The 22,378-nt window shown below is 43.6% G+C and overlaps 2 protein-coding genes across 3 annotated transcripts in view; both read left to right on the forward strand.

The window, feature by feature from the left end:
• The first annotated feature begins 3,225 nt into the window (after window positions 1–3,225).
• rps21 (ribosomal protein S21) lies at window positions 3,226–5,998 on the forward strand. Of its 2 annotated transcripts, XM_086159280.1 has the most exons (6): window positions 3,226–3,271; window positions 3,632–3,710; window positions 4,490–4,553; window positions 5,148–5,219; window positions 5,659–5,714; window positions 5,865–5,998. In XM_086159280.1, exons 2-6 carry the CDS (start codon window positions 3,661–3,663, stop codon window positions 5,872–5,874), a joined length of 252 nt encoding a protein of 83 aa, XP_086015406.1. In that variant the 5' UTR covers window positions 3,226–3,271; window positions 3,632–3,660; the 3' UTR covers window positions 5,875–5,998. The 2 variants fall into 2 exon arrangements, with proteins under 2 accessions (XP_086015406.1, XP_086015407.1); XM_086159281.1 differs by lacking the exon at window positions 5,865–5,998 and having other exon boundaries at window positions 5,659–5,718.
• Window positions 5,999–14,818: 8,820 nt separating this feature from the next.
• The window catches only part of lama5 (laminin, alpha 5), a 64,296-nt gene continuing 56,736 nt past the window's right edge, over window positions 14,819–22,378 (forward strand). The window contains exons 1-2 of the mRNA XM_086159970.1: window positions 14,819–15,112; window positions 21,856–22,008. Of these exons, the coding sequence (XP_086016096.1) occupies window positions 14,873–15,112; window positions 21,856–22,008 (393 nt within the window). The 5' untranslated portion in view covers window positions 14,819–14,872. The remainder of the gene's footprint in view (window positions 15,113–21,855; window positions 22,009–22,378) is intronic.

Consider the following 22,378-nt stretch of genomic DNA (forward strand, 5'->3'; position numbering starts at 1 on the left):
TGTTGTACTCATATGAGGACATCTTCCCTCATCATTCTAGACGACAATTATTATTTCCAGATCCCGTCGGTCCCAAAAGGTTACCTGAGGTCAGAAATCCCATAGAAAGCAAATCTGAGAAGTGAAATCTGCCTGATATTTTATTTCACGTCAGATATTTAAATCTCTATCTTTGTAGGTCCTCAGAGGTCAGGGCGTTTTCAGGTTCTGTCCAAATCAGACAACAATGCTTGACCACAAAGGTCAACAGACCTCTAACCATGCAAATGTGGTTCCCACGTCACCACGGAGACATGAATAAAACCAATGCGAAGGTGAACTCAGGGGAACGCCTCGGTGCCGCAGGCCAGAACCCGACGACGACCATCCTCATCCTCAACCTGCAGCTTTCTGACCCGTTAAATCCAAGATGTGCAGAGCTTTCTTAGCGGTGAGTAACAGAAGCCATTACACCCTAATCCCACTTTTACTTTGATAACAACACAGTAATACAGTGTAATATGGTAATACAAAACTGTTTATCAAGTAGTTCCTAATCTTGTGTAAATAAATGCAATCAAAGGTAAGGAGATATTTATGTAGCAGAACTAGTATTTGGTAGTAATCCAAAATTAATTAAAAAGAAATCAGTTTAAAGTTGGGAAGAAATTATTTTTAAAAAGTACCCAGAAAAGTTATCAAAAGTGCTTGAAATTTGATTTCACTTTTTTTTTAATATACGAATATATCTTATAATAAATTAAATGACAAGTATAACACCCACTAGCTTTATTTCAAAGAGATGATTTATTAAATCTGCTCAATTTAAAATGAGAGAGTCTTAAAAAGATTCAGTTTCAGCACAAGATGTTTATTATTATTATCTTTTTTTGCTGATGGGAAATTAAGCTCATCTTAAAATTTGAATAAAAAAAAAAATCAGAGATTCTCAGTATCGCCGGGTGATCGTTTTTATATTATTATTATCATTGTTGTTGTTATTGTTATTGTTATCACTACTACTTCTATTACTACAACTCCCACTCTCCTACTACTATATTAATACTGCGTGATTTATATTTACATGTAAATAAAGAGGGAGGCTTTGACGTGTGTGTGTGTGTGTGTGTGTGTGTGTGTGTGTGTGTGTGTGTGTGTGTGTGTGTGTGTGTGTGTGTGTGCGCGCGCGCGCGCACGCAGCTTCTGTTCCTGGCAGGAGGGTCCGGCTCCCCCACCTGCCCACTGGACTGCACTCCCACTCGGGACTTCCAGCACCAGCACTTCCAACACGTCTCCGAACTCGGAGCCTCATCCGTGGCACCCTGGACCCTGACGTGAGTGTCGGCGTTGAACAAACACACAAACATACACACTACCCAGTGTTTATCAATCCAACTACGACCTGCTTCTTATTTTGCTGAAAACTCTGGGATTTAAATTCTAATGAGACTAAGAATCAGGATAGTTTATTGATCTCCCAGGGGGAAATTGTGTTTCGTTGAAAGCACCTCCTGCTGCAGAGTCAAGTGGGGAAGAATCAAAATAGAACTTTACAAATAAAGAATAAAATAGCGAATTATAAAAAAATAAATAAAAAGAACAGAGAAGTTTGGAAGAAAGAAATAACAATGAAGTTAAACGCATGTAAAAATATATGTAACATATATACAGGTGTATTCACAAGTTTATATTTGAGATTACATGTAGTCATTTTGTGGATAAGTCGAGGTTGTACAGTAAAATATTCATTGCACAGAAGACAATGGAACAACTGCACATGCGGAGAACTATTGCAAATGATGACTCTACCGATGATATTGATCATCAATAAAGAAATGATATATTTTCCTGTGGAACACCTGTGGAAACAAATGAATAAATGGATACAGTACATTGAAAACAATAGATTACTTGCTTGATAGTTTGTAAAAAACAAACAAATTGTACTTTGGTGCCGTCAATCCAGTCGACTTCTCATCCCCCCACCCTGATCCTCCTGTCCCCTGTCGCTCCAGGCTGAACTCTGTGGCGGGTCGGGAGCCCGAGGTCATCCAGCACGCCGTCTGCAGGGGCTGCACTCTGAAGAACATGGTCGCCAAGCCCATCTACATCCAGATCACCGTCTACCAGAGGCTCCGTAGAAGCCAGGACATCTGGTGCTGCTGCCCCTACCAGCTGGCAGTGGGGTGCACATGTGTACACAACAACACCCTCTGACCTCTGACCTTTGACCTGGCTGGAGCCGCTGCCCATCTCTCAGAATGTCTGAGTGAATAGAGAGGTTTGTACGCTGAACCTCTCCCACCGAAGGACATCCGTTTAATCGGCAAAGCTACTACACCACTTCTACTTTGTCCTCTCAAAGTCAAATATTTATTTATTTTTGTTTTGCGTTTGTCAGCCATGCTTATTGTATTACATGCGATGAAACTATGTGTTATGGGGAGGGTTTGCGTGCTCTGCAGAAACAATGTTTTGCATCAATGAGTATACATCCTGAATAAACAACGTCTGAATGTTTGTTCTTTGACAGATTGTAATAAATGAAGTAATGCTTTGCTACAATAACCTCAAATCAATTGAAATAAAACGTCTGTTTTTTGATGCAATTTGAAGCCATCGTGAAATATGTCCACAATATAAGTCAACTTTACTGTAAATGCTGCCATGTGTTTACACATACAGAGGTTTGAAATAGCGCTACTCTAAGACCCACAGTGCAAATGTACAATAAACGTATAAATAATTTGTCACAGAAAACAATGAACAACGATGAGTTATGCTGAGGTAGATATGGTTATGTTTCATTTTTAAAGTGACAGTATTTTTATGATTTTAAAATAAATTGCATGAATCTCGACCGAAAAGGAGATATTTTACACATTGGACACAATTACATTTTTGGTTTCGTAAGAATTATGACATATTTTAAATGTGTCCTGTTGGACAATCTCAATTCAAAGTATTCATCGGGTGTTTGAATGCAAATATGCAGCATTTTCACATGGATTTGTAAGTGTTAAGGTCTGAATGCAAGACGGATTAACAAAGACATTAGAAAGAAAAATATGATAAAGACTGAAGAATAAATTTAGTCGAAGGATTAATTCGATTTTTAATCATAAGTACAGTTTTCTGGATTCTATCTCTTTTCCTCAGTCGCGATTTACATTTAGAGCCTGCAATAATGCCACCATCCACTAGAGATCGCTAAATCACCCGGAAACCAATTATTTCTACTTCCGGGTCAACAGGTCTTCCTTCCTTTCCGGTCAGCCATTTGTCGTACACGGTGAGTCTCTGTTCGGCTCTCGCCTTAAAATCTGCAAAAACGCGCAGTTTAAACCGACTTGTCGAAAAAAATTGCGACATAGTGAATGTAAAGTGAACCCGGGTGGTTTGTGATTTCTGGATGTCGTTTATCCTCCATCTTGGGCAATAATTACCCGTTTTGTATATCGGTCTAGCAGCCGCACGAGGCTGCGTTGTGCGCTCTGGAATGCTATCTGGAATGCTAATATGCTAACTACTAGCTTACGTTCGCCGTCAAACTGTCGCTTGTCGTAATACCCCGCTGTAGTGTTAACCTAACGACCTGAACAAACGGGACTATCATCTTTTATTAAGTCACTCTGTGATATTATGGTTCTAGAATTTCGGACGACCCGCCGACTTCCCAACATGCAGAACGACGCCGGTGAGTTCGTGGACCTCTACGTCCCCAGGAAATGGTGAGTTCAAGCGCCTGCTAATATATCGAACATTCCCGTTTTTTCGGAGTCGTCCTCCCCTTGATGGACGACATTTTTGGAAGGTGTTGAGCTGGTGTTGTGTAATCCAACCACCAAATTTTATTTCTGTGGCTCCACATCCCAGCCTAGCTGTCTGATAGTTTCCTCCATAGAACAGATTTGGACCACCACTCTTTAAGGTGATATACAGAGATTCAGCAATCAACCTTGAGCAAGTGCTTGGGAAACCCTGGCCCTTACTGGGCAGAAAGCTTAGGCAAAGGTAATCCTTACGCCTTTGTCAGTTGGGATTGAAGGAGACATTTAAAACATTAGTGTGATGGCGGCATCCAGCAGGTGAAAGATACCTGGATTGACAATTTTCCTATTCATCAAAAGCCCCCGTCTTGAGGAAAGATGGAGCCACAACAGATAAACTCCCTCAAAGTGGAGATTCATTGTTAATTAAGAGGTCCTCAGGAGAATTTTCAAGTGGTTCTAATAATTTTTGCATTTTTTGTTTGAGGGATTTGTCCAGATTTGTTTGAGGGAATATACGACCAGCGTAGATGTGAATTGTGATGGATTTGCATAGCTGAGCTGGAACTTGGGCTACATCTGATGCTTCTTTTTTCTGTCTGTGAAAAGTTACCGTTGAGAGGATGCTGGTCTGTGATATGATATGTGACTTTTAAGTTTCTGTTACCTTTCTGTTCACATCAGTTTTCAATTTCTCCATGCGTGGATCTTGTCAAAGTGACCTGTTTTTGCTGTTTCAGCTCTGCGAGCAACAGAATCATCGGAGCAAAGGATCACGCTTCAGTCCAGATCAACATCGCCGAGGTGAGACATGACTCTTTGAATCACAGCTGGTCAGCTCGTTTCTACTCCGCTACTCAGAGCAGCGATGGTCCTTGGATTCAGTTTTCCGGTTTAAAGCATTTGTTCCCTCAGAGTTGAAGGAGAAATGCCAAGGGTTATTTCCTGAGATCACTTTCAGATTCAGATCATTTTTCAGAGACCGATTGGTTTTCAGAACGTGGCAAGAACAAGATACCAGAACATCAGAAATTCTAAAGATTGTTTTTCTATCACACACAGTGAACTGACGACAAACACCACTAAAACACAAATTATTGTTATCGATAATTAATTGTCGATATATATCGAACTCTGGGCAGTTCTAACAGACCACAGTTCCAGGTGGCGGAGCTAATTGGTGTAAACTGCCATTTTCCCATTGTTGATATGGAAAAGAGAGACCCCAGCAGTTTCATCCAATGACATCCCATTTGAGATCTTGGTTGTCAGACTCACACTGAGTCACTGCAGCTTGACATCCTTGCTTGATTTGTGGCCATCGTCAGGCGGCAGGAGATGTTCACTAACTCTCAATGTTTATTTTACCTGCTGAATTGGTTCTTCTTGTGTCTCCAGGTTGACAAGGTGACAGGTCGCTTCAATGGACAGTTCAAGACCTACGCCATCTGCGGCGCCATCCGCAGGATGGTGAGTTCCTCCGCACGTCATCCACCTTTATGACCCCACTGACACTGCACATGACACAGACACACAGTCGACAGTGAACTCGCACTTTGTTTCCATGCAGGGAACTTCTCTGCCTGAACCGGCACTAAAGCTCTCAGTTGGCTGCTGGTCACATGGCATTTTAGTCTTACCGCAGCTACAAAATAAAAGCTATTCCCAATTTAGTTTTTTCTCTCTGAAACGGTTTTGATTCCTTTAATGCAGGGCCGTTGATTGCTGGTGGAAATTGTGATTTTATTTTATTTGCTTTCTGGATTGTGTTCAATGTTAGGAGGGAAACTGGAATAGATCTTTAATTACCTCGGCTCATTGACCAGTCAGTGTTTTAGTGTTTGTGCTCAGATTGACTGGTTAAACACAGAAAGCCGGTCCTGAGCCGCCGTTTGTTTCCTCTCTGCAGGGCGAGTCTGACGACTCCATCCTGAGGCTTGCCAAGAACGACACCATCGTTGCAAAGTGAGAACTGCATTATTAACATTATTAACAGCCTCCACATGAGTAGGACAACTGCTGTAAATGTGTAACAGAAAAATGAAATATGCTGTTTTAGAATTCAGTTAATCTGATAAACTCAAGTACTGACTAAATGATTTTTCTTCTTTGCAGGAACATCTGAGTGTGGAGCTGGTTGAGAATTTGTAAAAATAAAAATGAAAAAAAAAGCTGCCTTGGTCTTTTTAAGATATCACATTCAATGTCTGAAGATCAACAGCAAACTCCAATATAGTTCAGTTAAATAGTTAGCCGTGACTGATGTTTTTCACCGCCTAGCTTTTGATGTAAATGGGTGTTATTTGACCCCCATGTGCTGCGGATCATGTTTTAGCCATAAAGGTTGTATATCTTATGCCTGAGCCTCTCGTGTATTCAAGGGAGACACATTAGAGTTTTTGGGCCACATTCACATTTCAGTATAAATATACTCAATTTTTTTTCTGGGTTATCCATTTCTAAGGCCTTTTTCCTGCTTTTATCCGCTGTTTGGTAATCTGGTCTCAACCTCACCCCTAATTTGCTTTTCTTTCTTTTTTTTAGTTTCCTTTTCAAAAATGGCTATTATACACAATTCCAGGAAAGGGAATAAAGTTATTTTTCCTGAAGAAATGGGTTGAATCAGGGTACAACTAAGCAGACTTGGAATGTGAATTGAACAGAAAAGGGGTGTCTGATCACCCAGCAGGGGCCAGGATTTAACACAAAATAACCATGAACAACCTTAAACACATGTTTTAGTTTGAATTGGAGGGTAGATTCCCTGTCTACTTAATCTACAATGAAATCACAATGGACTTTTACAGATTTAAATATCAGTTGATGAAACATCAGTCCTTCCCCCTGAAAAAGAAATAAGTAGATCTGAATTTAAATTCTATGTGCCCGTTTTTAAGGCTTCGTCTTCTTTCGGCTTTTCCCGTTAGGGGTCGCCACAGCGAGTCAACTCTCCATCTAACCCTATTCTCTATATCTTCCTCTCTCACGCCAGCTATCTTCATATCCTCTCTCACTACGTCCATAAATCTTCTCTTTGGTCTTCCTCGAGACCTCTTGCCTGGCTAGTTTTTGTAATTTCTCTTTCTCACTCCCTGTTTGGTACGGCCCAACTGGGGGCACTGACCCCCCCCCAAACATTATTTGGTATGAACCAGCACCTGTAGTCGAAGCAAAGATTCAGGTTTGTTGAACGCTGTACGTTACCTTCAGTTACTTTTAGAAACCTTTATAACATACATTTATAAACGTTTAAGTTTTATAACAAGCTTAAAAACGGAATGTCACATGTGGCTATTTAGGTGGAAGTTGTTCCTCGTTCCAACGGAGAGTTTAGCCGTTAGCAAAAATACGTCAAGGACCGTGAATATGTAAATAGGTAAAATGTTTAAATGAAATTAATTAAACACATGTCCCATTTCTCTCGTTTTTTTATTTTTTTTTATATTTCCAGAGTATGGTTCAGTTAAAACCGAAGGAGTCCCATGTTAGCGGCAAAAGCGCTAGCAAATTTTTCCCGGGTTTAAACCAGCGCTCCGCAAATCGGGCGTCGACATTCTTTGAAATTGTGGGAAATGTAGTACTTCTCCATTGTACATCGTCAATAAAACATTTTTTATTTTTCTAACACGGCGGCGGACAGGGTTCTCTCTGAGCGGAGCCTGCAGGCTCTCCCGTCCGCCCCACACAGTACAAAAACAGTCCGTATGTGAATTGAAAACTTTAAATTATTCAAAGACGTGAACTACAGGGTTTATGGCGTGATGATTGACAGCTGAACTATCCGGGGTAAGCCCCGCCCCTCGCCCCATGGTCGAATGGGATTGGCTCCAGGCCTCTTCATGGCAGACTGCTATAGATTCTATAGAAAACAAATGAATGAATATATGTGTTTTATTTTATAATCATCTTTGGGATCATGGCTATGATTTCTTATACGTTTTTTTTTTTTTTTTTTTAATTTCTGCAGATAGCAGGTTTATTAAATTCAAATTTACTCCTACCTTCCCAACCTGTCATTTTAACATCACCCATGTGTGTTCAAGTGACTATTTGTGAAACTGCTGGTTGTAATCACCACCATCAGGACACCGATAGAGCGCACCTTTAACATCCTGAAGCTTCATCTTTCCTGTGGCAACATCTGTCCTCGCGCCAGAGCGGGAGATGAAATTGAGGCCGGTGTGGGAATGACAAGGCGCGCCGAGGTCACCCCAGTCATTAGAGGGTGAGAAACGCTCTTGGGGCTTGTTCAACCCCGCATTGGCTGGGATTATCGGTTGCTTTACAGCCCAGTTCCCACACATCGGCCATCTCCGAACCCCACCCTCCAGGTAAGGAGGACGCGATCCTGCAGTATTTTCCCAGGAGGCAGAGCAGTGAGACGCGTGATGCTGCATATTGGCGTGAATTTAGCCTGAAAATGTAAAGAACTGAATCAAATCAAGACAAGAAATTCCAAGTGAAGGAGGAAGAAAAGGCATAAAAACAGAAAATAGAGAACTCAAATTCCTCCAGAAATGATTTCAGAATGAGAGAGAAGTCTTCTGAATAAAATTACAAACTAACGGTGCAGAAAATAAATAAATAAATACAATTTTTGATTAAAAAATATGTAATTTTAATAAAAATCTTTAATTATGAGCAAAAAAAAAAGATCTGAAAGTAAAAGGTGCTTGGGAATGTCATTAAATATATTAAATAAAATCAAATGATTCAGGAAGATAAATGTGATAAATGAAGTAAAGAAGTGAGCAATCAAATAATTGAATTAAAACACAGTTATCTAAATATCAGGAAGAAGTATGTTGTGTTTCCTGTCCTCAGGTTGCATTGATCACGTGGCCTGGGGGGCGTCTGAGCGCCCGCCAGAGGAGGGAGTCAAGAGCCCGGGCCCCCGCGGGTCCAAACACGCCGGCCGCCGTAGTTCACCAGCCGGAACAGCGGCCCTTTGTGTGCGGAGGTATGTGGAGGGCCAGGTGAGGGGCCCCTCGGGGGGGTCTTCATCCATTCATTTTGGGATCAGCGTTTGGCGAGCGGCGACCTGCCGGGGGCTCCGAGGCCCACAGACGCCGACATGCCGGGCCCTTTAGTGGGTTATCTGTACTCCTTATTTGCCGGGTTCAAACCCGGGAAGACTGTTTTAAGCTTAACTTTTCAACATTTCTACAGATGAATTCCTCTTCATTTTCCTCATGTGAACAATTAGACATTTTCTTTTAAAATTCAGGTGATTTATTGACTCTCTTTTGTAATTCAAGCGATTTCTTTCATTTTCCTTGAAGTAGACTCCCCCAAAAAATAAAGGGAACACTAAAATAACACATCTTAGATGTGAATGAATGAAATATTCTTATTTAATATTTTCTTCTTTGCATAGTTGAACATGCTGACAACAAAATCACACCAAAATGATCAGTGGAGGTCTGATTATGGAGTCACACTCCAAATGAAAGTGGAAAAACACACTGCATGCTGATCCAACGTTGATTTAATGTCCTTAAAACAGATCCAAATGAATCAGTGCTGCTTCCTAAGTTTGATTTCACACAAGCGTGATTGACTTGGAGTTTCATTGTGTTGTTGAAGTGTTCCCTTTATTTTTTTGAGCAGTATATATACATGCAAATTCATGATTTTATTTGTCTTTCTTTGTACGTTTTCCCGATGAATCTTTGGTCCTGAAGGAAAGCCCTCCAGGTTGTAGCTCTTGCAGTGTTCCCAGGGGATCGTGCTGCTGCAGGTTGAGTTTTGAGGAGCTTCTAGATTTCCTAATGCCGGTGAAACTAATGTATGCTTTTTTTCTCCCTCCATTTTTTGTAAGAGGTAAAAAGAAGTTTGGGTTTGTATGACTTAAGATTGCGCCTGATGCCTCCATACGGCCCTCATCCCCCGTCACGCCTGGTCTCAATCCGTCCATCTTGTCCGTCTTCTGCCAGGACTTCAAAGCGGACGAGAAGAAGCGGAGGAAACAGAGGAGAGGGAGTCAGAGTGAGGGTTCAAGTTAATCCCAAAATAAAAACCAGCCTGTGTTCAATCATCTTTAAATGTCTGCGTTCTGCTGGTTGTGTAACTCCAGACACTCCTTGTGATGGAGAACAAGAACCTTTCATTTCCTGTTCGACTCCCACGGAGGAGGAGGAGGGAAGACATGGGGAGAAGACGGATAATAAGAAGAGAAGAGAGGAAGAGTGACGCTGACGAGAGGAGGGGAGGAGATGAAAGAAGGTGAACGGTGAAGAGAAGATGAGGTGAGAGCCGGTGGTGGCGAGGACGGGAGGAAAGGAGGAGGAGTGGAATGCAAGGAGGAAGAGTGGAGGAGAGGAAAGGAGGCAAGAGGACGAGGAATGCAAAGATGAAGTGATCAAAGAAGGGGAAAAGAAAAGAGACCGGAGGGATCAAGAGGTTAGGAGGAGGGAGGAGATGGAGACAAAAAGCCACCAGGAATCAGAGGTTTGAAGGAGACAAAGGAAGCATGTAGGAACCTGCTCCCTTCACTATTAACTCTTGTCAACCCAAAACATCCCACCCTGACCCACAGCACTCCCACATATCTGCCATCTGGTGTGTGTGTGTGTGTGTGTGATTGTGTGTGTCTGTGTGTGTGTGTGCGCGCGCATCCACCTCTATCTGTCTGATCCTCGGCAGGAGGCATGCCAGGAATCCCACCGGGACGCAGACAGAGTCAGTACAGTAGCCGAGGTGAAGAAGGTGTATCTGATAAAACCTCCAGTTTTGACTCAAAGCAGGTATTAAAGGTACGTCGGGATGCCGGTGTCTGCTCCTCATCCTCACACGGGCCGATGAAGAGCGGGACGTCCACGCCTCCCTGCTGCTTCAACCTGCTGGCTTTCACCATTCACCTGGTTCCCTCGGCTTTGGAGGGCCGAAGCTAATCCCAGGGGTCTGGGGTGAGGGGGCGGGGCTTAACCCGGACGGGCCAGCTGTCAATCAAAAGGCCGCATGGAGACATCCAACCGTTTGCTGCGTTGTTCACTCCCACGGAAAATTTTGATCTTCTGCAAACTCCCTGACTGTTTCAGGATGGTGGGAGCAAGACGGCGAACGTGGAGAACCTGGAACCTTGATAACTTAAGCCGTGTCAAACCCATTTTCACCATCGGCATTATGGTTGACCTCACCGGGTCACGTTTTGGGCGTTGTATCTGTGTTGTCTGTGCGTGTGCAATGAAAAAGCTATGGAGCTGCATCTCTTCAGCCAGCTGTGTTGCCAGGCTTTCTGCTTGTTCCATAACTCAGTCTGCGATGCTGTTTCTTGATAAACGGACATTTTTGCTTCAAAAATGCACCAACTGGAAAAGATGACGCTTGGGCAATCTCTTCAGCAATAAAAAATAGCTAGCTTTCAAAGCTGCTGTGTTATTGGATGCGGCTTTCGTGAACACGTTCTGCTGTCATCATAATTTGGCTTTTAATTTGCTGTTTTTCTGGAAGGCTAACTTCAGCATACTTAGCTCCGTTTTTGGTGTTAAAATGCCGACATAGATTGTACTCTTTGACAATCGACGCTGCCTCATAACACAAAAGACACCGTTTTTTTCTCCTTGAAGCACAAACATGTATTCGCCTTCCCATCTTTCTTGAACAAGCCTTCCATCTGCGTCAGCTTTTCTCCTGGACATTTAGGGATCATTGGTATGTCTCAATTCCACTTGTTGAAAATGGCATTGATGTGGATACCCTGCGATCTAATGGCGGGATGACATCACTTCGCGGGTAAGATGATCGGCATCATGTTACTTGCGGAATTGTGGGAAATGCAATGTATGGCCAATGGATGCATTTGACTTTTATTTTAAGACAATCAGACCTTTTAAGACGGTCTTGCAGGTCACATGAAATGACATGGTAGGCCACATTTGGCCCGCGGGCCTTGAGTTTGACATGTGACTTCCGCAAAGAAAATAAAAACACAAATGAAGATAATATGCTGACTTGTTTTCTTGTACAGGAATGGCCTTGACAGGAGAACTGGAGGAGAACTTCTGACGACGCATCTCTTCAAATGGTGATGGTTTTGTCATGAAGCTCAGGTGCGTGTTCATTTTTTTTTTTCCATCTTCTGTCCAGATCGACGCATCTCTTCAAATGGTGATGGTTTTGTCATGAAGCTCAGGTGCGTGTTCATTTTTTTTTTTCCATCTTCTGTCCAGATACCCGGCTCAGCCAGAAACCCTCTCTGGGAAAAATCGAGCCACTTTCATTCCTTTAAATGCCGGCGATCCTCACAATATGGCCTCCGGACCCTCACTTTCTTTGTTTTCCTTTTTCTTTTACAAACTTTCCTCCTGTTCTTTCCTGTCAGCCACTTCATTGGAGTGTGTGTGTGTGTGTGTGTCTGGGGTGAGGGTTAGTGAGTTCGGAGCGGTGAACGGGTTACCCGGACAACGAGCGTCCCATCTCTCACTTCTGCTTCAATCGCCGTGGCAACCAGGAAGCAGATTTAGCTGTGGTAGTTGCAGGGAGAAAGAAGGGATTAGAGGGGTGAAACGACGAGCCCTCTTTCATCCCCCGTCTCTCATCCTTTCTTCTCCCTCTGACCTTCTCGCTGCCTCTACCTCACACTTGCTTCAGAGATTTAAATCCCCTTTTTTTTTTCTAAATAAGAAAAAAAAAAAATCCTTTAGCAGGAGGAAGAAGCGGGTTATCTGGCCTCTTCATCTTCATCCCGTGTTGTTGGATTCCTCCTTAAGCTCTCGCTGTTTGTTTTCAAGGCCCGAGCTGGATAATCATGCCGTCACAGGAGGTCCTTGAGAGTCCTTGAGGGCCCTGGAGTTCCCAGGAGGACAAGAAGCACAGAGGTGAAACAGCAGGTGACACACTAACAGCGTCACATCCAGCAAGGAGAGAACTGAAGAACTTTCTGGGCTTTACCGCAAGAACTATTTAGATTGACCAGTAGTACCAGTTTTGTACGTACAAAGTTCTTCCAGGGCCATATTTTCCTCGCAGGTGCTCAGCTGGCTCGCTTTCTCTAAAACCAACTTCACTAACCCTTCCATAAACACGCCGTTGACCTCTGTAGATCTTCTGCGTCTTTTCCTGGAAATGTTGCTCCGACTTAATTTGTTATTTTATGAAATCTGCAGATTTGAAGGTAATTTTGTACAAATATCTGGGCAATTTTACAATCATTTCTTCCTTTTTTCCTGCTGACACTGAGCTGCATCGTCGCCCGCCTGGCGCTCCAGTGCAATATCCTGCAAACAGCGCGAGGAATGTTGGTGTGTGTCTGCGAATGAACCTGCGCCGCATCGACACACTGAGGAGGTCACTGACCCCTGCGACCGCATGCATGCATGTGTGTGTATGTGTGTGTGTGTTTGCAGTCCAGCATGTGTCACGCAGATGACGGTGGGAATGGACATGTGACCTTTTTAAAATCATCAACAACAAACATGGCCGCCGTCACCCTCCACCCCCAATGTGTTCCGGTAACATGGCGGAAAGTGACTCACCTGATCTACAGCTGTTATCCCATGTCTGTCGAGTGTGTGTGTGTGTTTCATCCTCGCCAGTGGTTAATGGGGCTTTTAATTAGACGGTATGAGAAAACACACACACACAGCTGCTCAGGTGTTCTCTATGTTCTGTTGGAGAAGCACACAGGTTTTGAAGAAAACAACCAGTGGAATTCATAATCACACACTTTCCCGACTTCTTGGGTTTTTTTTTTTTTTTTTTTTTTTTTTTGTGATTTTTCATACGGATTTATTTCAAACACCTGTGGCGTGCGGATGCTCAGGCCTCACGATCGCCGGGACCTCACTTCCTGCGTACAAGTTGCAGGATTTCAGATGTAGAAAGTCATCAATGTTGATTCTGAAGACTTATGCGCCATCTCGCCACATCTCACTCTCCAACCAGTTGTATTTGGTATTTTAGTTCTCTTAAACCTTGACTCCCTTTATATTTTATCATCTTTATTTATTTATCGCTGTCCATGTCAGAATCAGAATAGCTTCTTTTGTCATTGCAGGACACAATGACTTTGGAATTCTGCTCCTTTTGGTGTAGAAATGCAGAGAAGGGAAAAACAGTGATGTGCTACAAAGTGTGATAAACAATGAGTGATAAGCGACAAGGAAGTGAAATGTTGCTTGCCGTTGCTTTTTATTTTGATTCTCTTGTTTATTCTTATCCTTGTTTTTCATTATGGATGTCTATTCTCACTCTTGTTTATTATTTTTCATTCTCGTCTATGATTATCCTTGTTATTTTGGTTGTCTATTCTAACTCTTGCAGTTTTTTTTTTTTTTTTTTTTTTCATTTTCTTGTCTCTTTTTGTCCTTGTTGTTTATTTTGGTGTCTATTTTTTGTGGGTGTCTATCCACTTCTATGAGGGTCAATAAAGTAGTATCTTAAAGTATCTTTGTATGCTTCATAGACAAAAAACAAAGAAAAAACAACAAAATGCTCTTAGATTGTAATAAGTATATTTTACTTGGAGTAAGTATGTAGATATAGAAACAAAATAACAGGTGTTATTTGTGAAGGTGTTATTTTGTCTATTTTATCCTTGTTGTTTTGGTTGTCTATTCTCACTCTTGTTGTTTACTGTTTTTCATTCTGTTTATCTGTCTATTTTTATCCTTGTTCATTTTGCTGTTTCTTTTTTGTTGGTGTCTTTTGCTGTCGTTTAATTGTCTCATTTATTTAGATTTATACTCATATTTATTGATATTATTGTTGACAAAAGAATTTCCCCTATGAGGATCAGTAAAGTATCATCTAACATGTGCTTCGTAGACAACAAAAAACATAATACTTAGATTGCATTTTAAGTATATTTCACTTTGAATAGTATGTAGGTATAGAAACTAAATAAAACACCCTGTGGGATTTTATTTATTTCGATTTCTTCCTGAATGGAGCATCTTTGATTTTGAAAGGGTGCAGTTCCTCCTCTCGCCACTAGGGGCAGAGACACGGGAGAGAGAGAAAGAGAGAGAGAGAGAGAGAGTGAAAGAGGGAGGGAGGGAGGTCGAACTTAATCTAACTCAGTTCCCTGCTCAGTTTTCCAAAGGGCTGCCTCCGGATGAGAGTTCCCACCGGGAAGTGAGACTTCCAGCCTCCCAGCCTCGGACCCCCGCAGACAGGTGGATATGATGCCGCTGCTGGTGCCGCTGCTGGCGGCCTGTTGGGGGCTGCTGGCCGCGCAGGAACTGCCGACCAACGGCGTGAACGGCTACAGCCTCCACCCGCCCTACTTCAACCTGGCCGAGGGCACCAAGATCGCCGCCACGGCGACGTGCGGCGAGGACGACGCCGGAAGGGACGTGCACGACCTGTACTGCAAGCTGGTCGGAGGTCCGGTGTCCGGGGACCCCAGCCAGACCATCCAGGTGAGCCCCGACACACACATACACACACACACACACACACACACACACACACTCCACCTGGCACGGAAACCCACGGAGGGACCCGGATGAAGGAGGGGGCAGCAGGCTGGGAGTTCAAAATAAAGTGCAGAAAGTTGGACGCTGATCGATCTCCAGGGGATCAATATCAACTTTATTGATCGATAGTTCACATCTCAGACGTGTTGGGCTCAGGTGCACTGCGGGCTGACCGTGTGCGTGCGCGCGTGTGTGTGTGTGTGTGTGTGTGGCAAGGTTACTTAACCAGCCAACCAACTTCACTCAAACGTTTCTTCAAGCCTGACCATGTTCTCCTTGCATCCATGGATGTATTTATTATTTTTATTATTATTTATGGTCAAATCCAAGGTTGAAACCAGTCATCTGACCTGTTAAACTTTCAGGATAAACACAATCTGGATCAAGTTGTTCACAATGAGTACTTTTACTTTCACCTGCCTAGTATTTGTGTACTTTAACTTTCCATCTTAGGGGTTTAACTGATGCGCCAAAACAGTGATATTCATTGAATTACTGCATCCAGGACGAGTGTTACTGCAGTTCTGCGGTAGTACCCCCCCTCCTGCACCGGGGCATCTGTCCGTCACCCCCATCTCCCCACCGTGGCCCCCTCCTGGTCGGAATGGCGGTCCCATGGCGGTCCGGCTGCTCTGCCAGCCCCTTATTTCATGCACCGCTACCTTTGTAGGACGAGCACTTATGTAATAAACCCAGCGGGTCCAGATCCAGAACACACAGCTATATCAGCTCCAATACGGCCAAGAGTTCGTGAGGTCCGGCGGCGAGCATCTTACACTTACAGGGTAACGCCGCTTGTGCGGTTTAACCATTAAAGGGAGTTTATGGAGGCTCTTGGCCCTCCCGGCCTCCTCACCCCACCTGCTGCTTACATTCCTCCCAGCGACTGACCCGCGGCGTCCGCCCGGACCTGCTTCCCCCCGACGCATGACCGGGCCGCGACCCGCTTTCTCTAAACTCCCGAGGAGAAAAATGTAAATGTGTCCAAATTTTGATGAAAACAGATATTCCTCACCTCCCAGTGATTGTCTTTTCCACGCATTAATCCTCCTAATTTTCATATTTCTGCCAACATCCTCAGAACTCTCAGTTCCAATTCTGGCTTTGATTTTCTTCTTTGTAATATTATTAAATTCCGACATATAAACCACTACTTTTTTCCACGCGCTTCAAGAACTGCGGCTTTTACAATGATGCGGCGAATTTCTGGGTTTTTAATTGGATAATTACGGTAGCTTCCTTCCGCCAAATGAAATTGTTTCGACAAACCCACCCGCATTTACAATAATTCTCCAGATCAGCCATTTTGCGCTTATTGCACAAACCCTTATCATGAAAAAGATGTGCAGAAATGCGTTTGATGTGGCTTTCTAGTTGAAAGTGATCAAGGAAATACAGCTGCTGCATGCAAATTCTGCAAAAAAAAAAGCATTTGCGTTATTTACCGGTTGTTGTAGATGTTACTGTCATTTCTTTAATTGAAAGCTTTCCAAAAAATCTTTCCTGTAACATCTTGCTGAGTAAACATCTCATGTTTCTACAGTGACACTTGCAGCTTTTTTCTTTTAAAAATGATTTGGTGCGGCCTATATAAAGGTGCGCTCTATCATCCCGAATTCTGGAATTATCATTCAGTTTTTAGATGAAATCATTGTGATTCTACATTAATAAGTAACTTTGCCAAAGGTTGTGGTTTTTATTATTATTATTATTATTATTATTATTATTATTATTAAACAGCAGCAAACTTACTTGTCTTTGCTGATATAGATGGTTGCTCCAACGGTTGTGGCCACTCGGGGCTCTAGAGAGCAGCCAGGCTGGAGGTGAAGACAGGAGTTCCACACAGTCACTAACCACAATTTTGTTTTTGCTTGTTGTTTTTTTTTTCTTCCTTTTTTTAATTAAATAAATCCTCAAATAATTCAGGTTAAATTAAATCAAATTTTTCCATTTTTTGAGACCGTCAGGCTGACAGCAGCTCTTATCCTTTGACTTGAATTACTATTTTAATTTTATTTTTCTAGAAAATTTGCTATCACTTCTTACTTGTTTTCTTCATTTTGGGGCAATTTCAATTGTTGCCTTTCTATTTAATATTTCACAGTTTGGTCGAGGAGACGAATATAAATGTTAAAATAAATACTCTTTCTGTTCATTGTGACCAAGATTTTTTTTCAGATTGACCCTTTTTTTTAAGCAGTACATTTATTATCATTTACATTTGATTTTTCAGTCCACCCCATCTGCTCAGAGAAGTCCTTGCAATGAACCCAAAAATCTGGTCATTAGGTTGAGAAGAGGACCTTCATGTGTCCAGGCTGACACACACACACACACGCACGCGCACACACGCGCGCGCGCACACACACACACGGAGGCACAAACCTGCAAACACACTCCTCTGAGTTAATCCTGTTTTGATTTGACAGCAAGTCGTGAGTTTTTATTAATTAAAAGCAGCAGGAGGACGTGCGCCTGGAATGTGCGTATGTGTGTATGTGTGTGTTGTGTGTGTGTGCATGTGCGCTAAAACCAATTATCCCTGGAGCTAAGTGATCAGTCGATGATGTAAATGCCTAAAATCTGGTCAAAGTAATAACACAAAGTTTTCTCTGTAAACACGTTTCTGTTTTTTAATGCTTTTCAACAGTCGAAGAGAAAATAATGCTAATTGGAAACAAATGAGCAGGAAATGAGCCGAATCTCCCAAAGACTGCTTAAAAAGGATGAGTCTCCTGACAATAAAAGGGATTTCAGTTTTTTTTTTAATTAAAATATCAACTGAAGGTAAAGAACTAAAAATCTCAAATTATTAAGATTTTTTTTTAAATTCTTTTATTGTTGTTTTTACTCAGAACTAACTGATCCTTCTGTTGGCGGAGTTCATGCCTGTAAATTGGCAGGCAGAAAAAAGAAATTGAGTAATTTAACGGTAATGAATTAATTGTAAATAAGTTCAGGGTAAGAGGGTAGAACGGCAGCGTAGAAAGCAGAACACTTGAGAAAGGACGTGGCGTCCTCGCCTGAGGACACAGATTCCTCAGAGCCTTCAGCTTCCGCTGGCAAGGGAGATGAAAAACGAGCGCGGGGCGTTCGTTTCTCCCCGTCAGACTCCGCAGGTCCTCATACGAGGACGCTCACGACACCTCGAGTTCTTCTTGAACCCATCCCAAATATCCAGGAGACAGTAAATGCATCAGACAAAGAGCCAGAGGAGGTTAAAGAGATCTATTTCTTGTCTTATGATGGTTTGTTGGCTTGGCAAGATGCTCACCGCCGGGGAATTCCGCCGTCGACCCTGTCGGGGCACATCATTATGGGTTGTGATTTAAGTGTGCGAGTCAGACGGAGGAGGATTTTACTCATTAAACCCGTCTCTTCTTTTTAACAACCGCAAAGATTTTAACAAGGGTTCGGAGCCTGGTATGGAAATTAATTCCTGACAAGCTAGCGGCTGCAAACCCCGCTGTCGCCCAGCTCACAGGCGCAAAATTAAAAAATTAAAATCCGTTACGATCTTGCATTAATCCGATTGCGACATGTTGGGCGTTGAGGCATCCGCGAGCATCGTCGCCGGGTTTCAAAGAACGTTTTAGTAGTTTCTAGGAGGCCCATATTGGCCTGCGACTCGTGCAAAAGTACAGTTGTAGTGCCAGAGAACTACATTTTTGCCCAAGATTTCCTGTAAATCATAAAACTATCTGTCATTACACTCACTCAGAACCCCAAGGGTTGCACGGCTGGTTCCCTCAGGTTCCTCGAGCTGGTGCCTCGTTGATAAAAAGGAAAGAAAAAAAAGTAGTCCCTTATCTCCTTGTTAATTATTACAGATGGAAATACCGTAGTACAGCCCGACACATGTACGTACAGGTTTCCGTCGCTCCGAGCACCACAGGGCGATGATTGGCGGCTGATATGGCGCCTGAGAGGAAAGTGGACGATGGGGGAAGAACGGAGGGGAGGGAGATAGGGAGCGGCGACCCTTGACCCCTGCTGACCGGCAGCGATAGTATCTCCTCAGCCTGGCTTTTGTTCAGGCCCCTGCTTGTTTAGTTTATGTTAACGCTTATGTAGTTGGCGGGGCTCGGGTCTAAACCCCCAGACAAGCTGAGTGGATTACCGAGGATGACGAGGCTTCGGGAGACCAGAGCGGAGAAGAGCTCCTTCAGGGCAAGGCTTCCCAACACAATGGAAGTCTTTTGTTGTTTCGTTTCCATCCGGAAACACTTGCGTGGACGCCGCAGAGAAAACCTGAGCGCGCAACACAGCCTTGGCCGGTCAGGAGAGAGTCTGACGTCACGTGACCCAGACTCCTTGTCAGGTGATGCAGATTTATTGGCGGTTTGAAGTTTGTCCTGCAAATACACGACTTTCCAGCAACGTAGACTTTTTGGTTTTCAGTTTTTGATTGGAATACAAGTCCAGGTTGACACTAGCCCCTTTCATACTCCAGGAATTTTTTTTCAGTTCCTAGAACCTTTCCAGGAACTAGGCCGTTTCTTGGTGCATTCAGACAGGGACCTTCAGTGCCTAGAACCATTTCAGCTCCTACTCTGATGCAGTTCCTTTTTAGGCTTCCATAGAAGCAAATCTGAGGTAGACAGGATACTTTCTGCAGAATGCCATTTGCTTTCTTGTGACAAAATGGACCTAACCAGCGAGAAATTGAGCGATGAAGAGGTCCAAGTTCGTAGTGGAACAACAACATTGTGTCCAAATTGAAGTTCGTAGTTCTCTATCAGCACGGTTCTGGAGAAGATAGAAACACTTGAACCCATCTGATGGTCCACATGGCAGCTTCTCTCTCTGTGTTGTCCCCATCATCTTCCTCCTCTTGGTGGTTGTGCACATCCAGATGCTTGCGTCACATCGTACTTTACCTTTGTGGCCCTGCTTGATGCCATGTAATGCAACTTCTCTGTATTTCTTACCATCTTTGTTTGATCCATCTAACAACAACAACAACAGTCTCCCCCCCAAAAAGGGAAATCAAAACTAGCACCAACTCTGCGGCCGACTGACTTTTGGAAGCAGCCCCCTGCATGCGAGAGTGTGGTTATCAAAGCGGAGTCAACTTTCTTCAGAGAAATAAGAAATCCGAGACGCTACCTTCAGGGACAGACTGAAAGGGATCTGGCCCTCCGCCCCCTCCCGTTCACCGCAACTCTGAAACAATGCCGAGGTGTTTGAGTGCAGGAGGGAGGCCGATAATATATAGGACGAAGGATTAAGTCGCACAATAACCAGGGAGTTAATGAATAACTGCGCTCGGTTGAAGAGTCCGTCTAAGAAAACCAGAGCGGACCCTGAAAGAAAATGCAAAGCGGTGTTTTTTAAGAAACATTGGCATCAAAGATCTGGAAAAAAGACGGAATTTCATTGGCTCATCTTGACCCTTTTACATTTATCGTGACGATTAAAAGATGATGGTGTAACTAATAGCACAATGTTGGAATTACAACATGAAAGTACTGCTCATGTGTACCTGATCAAAGTAGTTCCAAGCACTATGCCCTTCTGTTGTGTACTCTCTGACCTTTTCCTGTGGCGCTTCTTTTCCGTGATTGGTGAATCAGTCAATGATGTGAAACCCCTGCAGTTCACCCTCGACAACCGCGCTGGAGGATGAGGTCTGTCAAAATAGGACGTTAGTTACGCACCGTAACCCGCCATTCTCTGGGCCTCGTTGGCTCTTTTGAAGAAAAGGCCTTTGTGCGGGGGCTGATTGCTGGGTGTGGAGTCATCAGTGCAGCAAAGGTTCACGGGACGTCTCGCCGGCGGTTTCCTTTAGAGGGCAGCGTTGTAGATACAGGAGTTACAGCGATAGCGGCGGCAGCTGTGTTTACCGAGGCCTCACGGGTCCTGACACGGAGAGTTTCATGTTTCCACTGTGGCATCCCATGAAATATAAAATGACTGAAGCGCAACGAAACGGCGAGCAGAGATCCGGGCCTTCTGTTGCCCATAGTGAATATTTGGATGACAGCTAATGGTCACGATGAAACGGGAGCCGATCCGTAAGGTAGTTTGTTCTCGGGTAAGGGTTCGGGTCCACCCGAATCTGGAGACACGGACAGCACGATCCACTTCCTGCTTCTGTTAGACATGTTAGACCCTCTCTTAGCTTTAGCTAGCTTTAACCCACATATTAACATCCATTTTTTTTTTTTTTACCCCTTTTTAAAAATCAAATGCTAGCTTTAATTTAGTGGGATCTTTACACCACCTGTTTGCCCCGTGCCGAAAACATTAGCGCCCCTTTCAAGGGTGTTAGCTTACATTTAGCTTCGGTCCTTGCATCTCCTAGCCAGTTTGGGATCTGCGATCTTGTTTTGCAGTTGCATCTTAAAACATCTGTTAGTGTTTGCCACATGGTCTCAGGTAAGAAGGCTAAAAATGTGTAGCCGCTTATTATCCCAAGTTGGCTGTGCGTTATTATATAGTGAAACCACCCTTCGCCGCTGCTCTACGAATGCAAACATTTGTATTATCATGTTAGCCTGATGTGGGCACATTGTAGCGGCTTACAGGCTAGCATCAGCTAACCGAAAAAATACAAACCAACCCACTTCTCATTTATACAGTTATCATTATCACTCCCGCTTTGCAGAATGTTATGTTTCCGTGGATTTTGACAAATCCATCATCTGGATTTGAGTGAGCCGGTGTTTGTGTGTCTACAGGGTCAGTACTGTGACATCTGCAGCCAGGGGGACAGCGACCGCGCCCACCCCATCACCAACGCCATCGACGGGACGGAGCGCTGGTGGCAGAGCCCGCCGCTGTCCCGCAGCACCGAGTACAACGAGGTCAACGTCACCCTGGACCTCGGACAGGTAAAGACCACTGTGTTTATTCCACACCTGCGGGAACCCATGTTTGCACATCTGCATACACACACATATACATACATACACTCCGCCCGCCTCCTTTTCTGCACCAGCTTGTGTTCTGGCGTCGCTCTTCATCAACCTTTTATATGGTTCTCCATGCCGCTCTTTGGTGCGACGCTCTCCTGCTCAAGTGGCCTCCTCATTGAGCACTGGAGGGCCGTACGTGCGTGCGTGTGTGCGTGCGTACGTGCGTGTGTGTGTGTGTGTATGTCTGTATGTCCGGACAAGAGTGTTTTCCGTCACGGCATTTTGGATCCCCTTTACATGTTTCTCTTCCTTTTATTCCTCTTTGGTTTCGTTCTTTCTCTGTGTA

This window comes from Fistularia commersonii, chromosome 14, assembly GCF_037954325.1.
Source record: "Fistularia commersonii isolate RoL2024-O1a breed Wild chromosome 14, RoL_Fcom_v1.0, whole genome shotgun sequence".
Classification (NCBI taxonomy): domain Eukaryota; kingdom Metazoa; phylum Chordata; class Actinopteri; order Syngnathiformes; family Fistulariidae; genus Fistularia; species Fistularia commersonii.